The following is a 7922-nucleotide window of genomic DNA, read 5'->3' on the forward strand; positions in this document are numbered from 1 at the left end:
TTAGTGCGCCATACACGAGGTGGAGTAATACTAGCCAATTAAAACAATCACCACAGCACTTGACGGAGAGGGAAGAAAATCATTCACACGCGCTCCTCCCCGCCTACTCTCTCACTCATCTCTTCCTACTCTCTCTCTCATCTACACACCCACACAAGATCAAAAATTTCATTTTGCCAAACCTGAGACACACCACAACACCACACACACAACACACACACACACACACACAGTGAGGAGACAGAAATCAATACTGATCAGTAGGGCAAGTGTTTTGGACCTATCACTCCATTGTGATGCCGAATGTGAGTGATTCATGACAGGCGACGCTTTCCACTCCCACGCCTTGCACAGAACGACTGATTGGATTCCTCTCTTTCTTCTTCCCATCTCTCATTCCTCCCCCCTTCTCCTCAGCCACTCTCTGTCTTCTCTCTCCCCCTTCTTCTTCCCCTTCGCAGGGTCCGAGGTGCTGAGAATGACACCGCCCAGAAGGGGTCTTTATGCAAATGAGACAGTGAATCTTATCCCACCCCCTCCCCCCCTCATTTGCAAAATCATGCGTTATGGATAGAAGGGAGCAACTGCGAAACCTGACCGAAGCTGGTGGGCTGGAAAGAAGTGCTTAATGCAGATTGACGTGAAGACGCTGGGAGAGAGGCTTTTTTTTTTTCAGCTTGGTAAAGAGTTTACATCAAAATGAAACCATGAGAACAGGCTTAAAATAAATTTCATGCGACGCCTCTTGTGTTACAAGCTCTTATTAAAACAAAAGTAACAAAGGTAATGCGGTGTAATATAAAAAAGAACATAATCTTTTATTTTTGATCTGTAATTATTTGTATGGAACTGATTATTGTCCGCAGAGCATCAGAGCAGTATAGTTGATAGTACTGGCATAAGAGATGATTTCTGCTAGATGCATTAATATTAAAATAAACTATTATTGGCTGTCAAATGCACATTTATTGGACTTTTTTACAACAGCTTCAAACGTGACCGCCAATCATATTAGACCGCGGACTATATTGCTCAAGAAAAGGCATATTTTTCTTCCCTTTCCTGGACTGAAACTTGAGCTCTTTGCCCAGTGTGTTTTGTTATTTGTATTAAAATGTCAATGCGCCTATGGTCTGTTACCCATACAAAGACAGATGCTCTGTAACATAAATACAAGCCTTGAGGTATGCTCATGAAAATGTCATGGGTATGACAAAATATCAGTTATGAAAGAAAAGAAGAAAGAACACTTCTGTCTGTCATAACACCAGCATGGTAGACACACACATACACACACACCCAGTAGAAATCACCTGGAAATGCCCCATAGTTTTTCTTTTCTTAGCACCGCAGCGTGACACACAAACACATGCACATACAGACACACAGAATATGGAGGCTGTTTTGTTCATGTGTGTAGCACACATAGACACACACACATACAAACACACACACTACTTTTGACATTTGGGGATTGTTTGTTTTGGTCGACTTCAGGCGGCAACCCCACCTGTGGCGATGACTCTGCTTTGGGTCCTGACTTGTCACACTGTGTGAGAGGCGTCAGGAGAAATGCCCGAGGCAAAAACTGGCCCTGTTTAGCCCCGCAGTATGCCCGTTTGTAATTGGCCAAAACACCAGGCGGCCTGTGGCCATTTGTCAGTTTGAATAATTGATAGAGGGAATGGTCACACTAGCGAACGCACTGGCACTTTTAGCTCACATTCATATGCAGGCATTTCCCCCCTCTTTTTCAAACGCTCCACGCACATCATTTTCATGTGCAATTCCATGTGATGTTATGAATTATGTATTCGGTTTCATTCAGATTAACATCTAAAAAACATAGACCCATGTACCATTAGTCCAACTAATCAATTATGAGACGTATAGAAATGAGTGAAGATACAAGCAAATGGAGATTAAATTGGGGAGATAGCCAGTCAAATTAACTGCTGCTTGTTAGGGAGGGGAAGATGAGATTCTTGTCTGCCGTTTTCTTGTTAATACAGCCTTCATTAATGACATGCTCACTTTTCATATTGTCACTCTTTGAAAATCATGAGCCATAAAAAAAACAACTTGCCTATTTAGCAGAGGATGATCAGCCAGTCAAAACTGTCAAAATGTTGAAATCAGTCAAAACTAGTTTTTTTTTTTCTCCCCCCACAACCCTTCATTCGTTGACATGCCCTTTTCATGCTGCACAGTCAAAAGAAGGGATAGTTTTGATGAGTGCCTTTTGTTTCATTTACTTTTTTCTCCATTTCTTTTTTTTCTTCATGTCCTAATTAACTCACTTTTGTCTCACCATGTTTTCCAAATGAGTGCTGTGATTCTCTATCTTGGTGTTATTTTTGTTGCTAATAAATGAAGGTTGAGCATGCATTGCCTTGTAATTAGTTGGAGGAACAATGCAAGACTGCAGTATTTTTGGCCTTGGTTTGTTTTGGTGTGATTCAGAGAGTGGCAGAGAGAGAGAGAGAGAGTGGCAGAGAGACATAAACAAACAAGAAAGAAGCAAGAAAAAAAGAGAGGAAGACAGACAGAGAGAGACACCCCAGAGGGAGGAAACAGGAGTGAGAAGAAAAATAAGTCAGACACAGACGGAGATGGAGAGACAAAGAGATTGAAAATGTTTTTTATTTTCCGCACACGGTTCTATAAGTGCTGCGATTTCAGAATTTTACTGCATTTGTACACTGATTTCTGAGCAACAAATTTACACCCTCCACCTCCTCCTCATCTTTCACTCTCAGAATGTAAACCTCACAGTTTGGTGCTGAAAATCAATAAGACAGCATGTCTCTCTGTAACCGAACAACTCTCACAGTAATCAGGTCACATGTGTATGGTGTATGGATTTCTGCATTTATGCCCTGTGAAGAAAAGCTTGGGAAAAATTAGACGTGTGTGTGTGTGTGTCCCTTAGGGAATTTGTTTGTGTGGAAGTGGTATTTTCAGGTACAAATGCTGAGGAAAGCCATGATAGCAGATACATTTTGTTTCTGTGTTTTCACTAAGTGCTCAAATTTGGAAGGTGCTCCACTGTGGGTATGAAATGTCATGTTTAGCAGCTCATCAACATGAAGATTGTGTGTGTGTGAGTGTGTGTGTGTGTGTGTGTGTGTGTGAGTGAAAGAGAGAGAAAGAGAGAGAAAGAGAGAGAGAGAGAGCGAGACTGGTCATTAGATCGAACATGAGCCTGGCCTGAGTGACTGAGTGATGAGCTTGGTGTTTTTATTCCAGACCAAAGCAGGCCTGGCCCAGGCTTAGATTTCACACACACACAATTTAGCCAATTCCCTGGTGAGAGGGAAGACCGAGACAGGGTGAGAGCATTTATAGGATGGATATAGATGGATAGAGGGCTTCATTTTTGTTTGGGGAGGAAAACTGTTTTTCATAATTTCTTTGTTTTCTCCTCATCTTTGAAACACAAACACAGGTACACACACACACACACACACACACACACACACAGGTATATATGCATACTGGCTGTGTCAGCAGACAGGAAGCTATAGCTAATACATAATTGATGAGTCCAGTCATTGATTACAAGTGATAAGTGGTATTGACAGGAGGTGTGAGGAGAGGAGAAAAAGTGTCGATGTGTAGGTTTATGTATGTGTGTGTTTTCCCAGTGGGCTGCAAAATGGCTTTAGAATATGTAATGGCCTTAGTAACACATTAGCTTACTAGACAGTATTTAAAGTTTCAACATGATGAGCAACTCCAGACACAAGAAAAGGATCTTAAAGGATTGTTTTTCCCAGTTTTTTAGATGTCTCTGAAATTTCGACCCCAACAGTGATTTAATAGTGATGGTAATTTAATGGTGTTTTCTGGAGAGTTAGTTCTCTTGGTGAGAAGATCGATACCACTCTTTTGTATCTATGTGTGTTTTGTAAGTAGCCTTATAACCAAAAGGTATTTTTATATTTCTGTGTGTGTACAAACTAAACAAACAATATAATGTGTTAGTGAGCTTTAAATGTGCTGGAGAGCAGATTTTTTAACTCTATATAGAGCTAGGCTAAATGTTTACTCCTGCTTCCATTGATTCTGTCAGACAGAAAACAAATAATCATATTTCCCAAAGTGTTGAGCTAGTCCTTTAAAAAAAACAGCAGCAAATGTCTTTCAGGACATAACCTGAGGTGTAGGAATTATAAATTGCAAAATGTGTGCATATTCCAGTGGTTTATTGAATCCCAAACATTCAAAGAAAAGAGAAAAAAGGAGACAACTCCAGGAAATATGGAGGAAAATGACACAGACTGCTGTGATTTTTTAGATCAGATCAGGACATACACAGACACACATGCTGGGTGCTAGTTAGCTAACAGCTAACATATGTACATTTAGTAAATTGGCTGTTTGGAGCGAATAAAAACTGATGCAGATGCCAGTAATTTTCCCAACAGATTACTCAACAGCACACAATATTGATAGTTTTAAAAGGGATACTTTATTTGGCAGAAAGTCATTCCAATGAAAAGTGATCACAGTAAGGCCTGTGTATTATCCAGAGTAGTTATTTCTAGAAAGACACAGATACTGAATTTCAGTCGAATTGTTTTAAAGTTTTAAGGCACAAAAAATTCAAAACTACCTGTAAACCTAGAAACCAGTGAAGGTAAGTAGGGAAATGTGTTTTTGTAATTTTGGGTAAACTGACCCTTTAATTTATCAAGGTTGCACCCAGTTATACTCATGAAAGGGTTTTACAGTGAGTGAGTCACAGAGAATATCGTTGAAATAATTGACTGTATGTGAAACCCGAATTTGACAAATTTGACAAACCTTGTTGATAGGTAGTACAGGGAGTGTGTGTGTGTGTGTGTGTGTGTGAATGTGTGTGTGCTCCTCTCCGTTTGCTCCTGAAATCACATATTATTATGCTATTATGTCCTATTTTTGTACGCCACTCAATTGCCCATGAACTGAGGAAAGCAGTCTAAATGGTCTTTAGTCTCTGTGAACACACACATGGGCTGGAGGCTGCCTCTGACCTTTTGCAGCTCAGCACCTCTCCTCCACTATTCATGTCTCATCCCTCTCATTTAATCTGCCTCGCTCTCTTTCTGCTTCATTATGCCGTGTGCACTATTTTCTCGGTTGCTGTTCTTCCCTCGCAGACGCACGCAGATATGTGTGCTGTTACACGTGCACCGCGTACACTCACTAATACAGCATGACATGCCTCCCTGCTGTCATGGTGTGCTGAGCTGAGGAGAACGGCCGGGATTCGGTAACGGCTGACGAACAGCATGAGTGCGAGAAGAGGAGAAAGAGAGGGAAAGATAGGAAAAGAGGAGGTTGGACCAATTTTACAGTCCCTTTGTTATACCTACAGGCAGTAGGGATACACAGAGGAGCTTGTAAACAGGCACTTTTAAATTGAGTGATTAGTCTCATTTGCATTCAGGAGGGCAAACTCTGTTTTACTTTGGAATAGTTTTTCCAGGTCACTGCTTATAAAAAGTGGAGGGAATATGAAAGCGGGCTGCTTTAAAGTGATGCAGCTGGTTTAAATTGCGTCAGGTCAGCGACTCACCCCTCTGATCTGGGATCTGTGGATTGGAAGTATAGGTTCAAAGATTTCGATAGAAGGAGGATAACCTGAGAGAGCCACAATGTGTGTGATTGAGAGAGAGAAGAAAGAGAGAAGCAGCAGTCTCTGCAGATGGATACTGATTAAATATTGATGGTCAGCGGTGTTGAAGGCTTGATTAGGAACCGACTATGCCAAGCTCTTAACAAGCACACACACACATGCACACACACACTGACAAGTGACACACACAGGTGGAGAACCTTGCTCCAGAATCTGAGCAGGTTTTTATTATGCCTCCCACTGGTCAACTTTCCTCTCTAGACTTTTCATTCTCACCTTCCTGCATCCTCCCTCCACCTCCTCCTGTCACACAGAGATCACACACAGGAAACAGTTCAGTGTCAAATGTACATTCATCCTCCTTTTGTTCAACATTTTTCTGGTTAAATGACACTTTTATTGTATTAAACGCTTTGTACATGTGGAAGTTGTTGATAAAATGTTTGCTTGCTTGTTGAAAGGGTTGGTTAACCCAAATGACAAAAACACATATATAAAGGTCCAGTGTGTAACATTTAGGAGGGTCTATTGGTAGAAATGGAATATAATATGTATAGGTATGTTTTAATTAGAATATAATCACCTGAGGAATCGTTATGTTTTTGTTACCATAGAATGACTCTTTTATATCTATAGACACTACGGATCGCCTTCAAAGGACTCCGCCATGTTGTACTGCCATGTTTCTATTAGGGCTGGGTACTGAGCTTCGATACTTTTATGGCACTGACCGAATTGCGTCAATATTACCAAGTGTTAAAAAATGGCTTGTCATTTGGTACCAAATTTCAATACCAACTGGCTAAAACTCATCAGTGTCCGTGCACCCACGCAACAGGTGGTTAACATTACATATCATAGAAGGTGCAGGAGAAACACTCACAGAGACCGGCTAACTTTTTTTTCCTTTCTTTTTTTACTGCGAGCTGCATATATACACAGACAACTTGTGAATGCTAGCCAGGGAAGCTAACCTGTATCTGCTTGTTGGTGAGTCTGTTCACCCATCATCCGCCTGGATGAAATGTGGGTGATATTTTTGTAATTCGGGTGAATTGGCCACTTGAATTAAAAAAAAATGTTAAACCTGTAAAGCGATTCCAACCATTATAAGAGCTGGAGGCTGACGCTCTAATTTGTGTAAACTACCATAGGTTCCTACTCATGGGTTTAACAGGGTGATGATTATTAAGACAAAAGCAGAGTATTTAGCCATTTATTTTAAAAAATGTGACTGGTTGCAATATACTGAGCATACAGATGAACAGCGAAGTAGAAGATTATGCTGATTGTGTGGCTGGAGGAAATTCGAAACATTTTTGATACATTTTATGTGACAGGAATATGTCATTGTAACCACTCTGAATACAACTTGATCTCCTTCCTCCTTAAAGAACACAAGCATCAAAAGTCATTTTTCAAACCCTCAGGCGAGCAATTGATACTCTTTGGGTAGAGTGTCACTTCAGTGTCTAAAATGTAAATGTACAACTGTACAAAATATACTCTTGCCTCTGTATCTTGATGCTGTGTCACTGACTGACTTTATGTCCCCTTGAACCATAACAGCTGCAGCACAACCACAGTAATCTTAAAGTTGAAATTATAGGTTTATGCTGCTTGTGATTCCACTGCCGTTGTACTCCAACACAACAAAAGACGCCCTTGTATGAGTATACAAGTTTTTATATAGGTTTAGGGAACAATATGACATTATGTGATGCTTGCAAGATAATATCGCTCCACGCTGTACATGGAAAACATTATCATTATCTTAATGAAATGAGGGTTAATGCCACTTTTATTTCAGTATGTGTGTGTGTTAACATCCTTTTTCTCTCTCCTCTGTGTTCTTGCAGTTACGTTGCTGGATTCCATGTCAGCTTTGGCCGACCTGGGCTGGGAGGCTTACCCTAATGAGGGGGTGAGTATATGCAGGACAAAACACACACAAACAAAAATCAACCTCACTTTATGCCGGAGCTGGCACCAAAAGAACAACTAGTGGGTTGTGTTGGGAAGGAGCAAGGACTCGGAGTTAGGAGCAGCAGCACTGGAGTATGTGTTTTAGAGAGCCCTGGGTTCTTGAGCGCTCCTTGCTAAATCGGGAGTCTGCAGGGGGAATTTACAAATTATTTCCGCTGCACTGCAAACGCTGTGGCACTGGAGCCTCCATTTATTATGGGTTGCGATTTTTGGGATGGAGTGAAGGGATGGGGTGGAGGGGTAAATATTCTTACATAAAAGGAGGATGTTGTGTACGTGTTGACATTATTTGCGTGTGTGTGCGTGTGTCTGT

At 41.0% G+C, this 7922-nt stretch overlaps 1 protein-coding gene across 1 annotated transcript in view; it reads left to right on the top strand.

Moving 5' to 3' along the window:
* epha4b (eph receptor A4b) overlaps window positions 1-7922 on the top strand; it is a gene marked incomplete in the record, with an annotated part of 89963 nt that overhangs the window by 11054 nt on the left and 70987 nt on the right. Inside the window, 1 exon segment of the mRNA XM_035671125.1 lies at window positions 7483-7547. Within this exon segment, the coding sequence (XP_035527018.1) occupies window positions 7483-7547 (65 nt within the window).

Source organism: Morone saxatilis, unplaced genomic scaffold (genome assembly GCF_004916995.1).
Source record: "Morone saxatilis isolate NCDOM2014 unplaced genomic scaffold, NCSU_SB_2.0 Contig23, whole genome shotgun sequence".
In the NCBI taxonomy this organism is placed as follows: Eukaryota; Metazoa; Chordata; class Actinopteri; family Moronidae; genus Morone; species Morone saxatilis.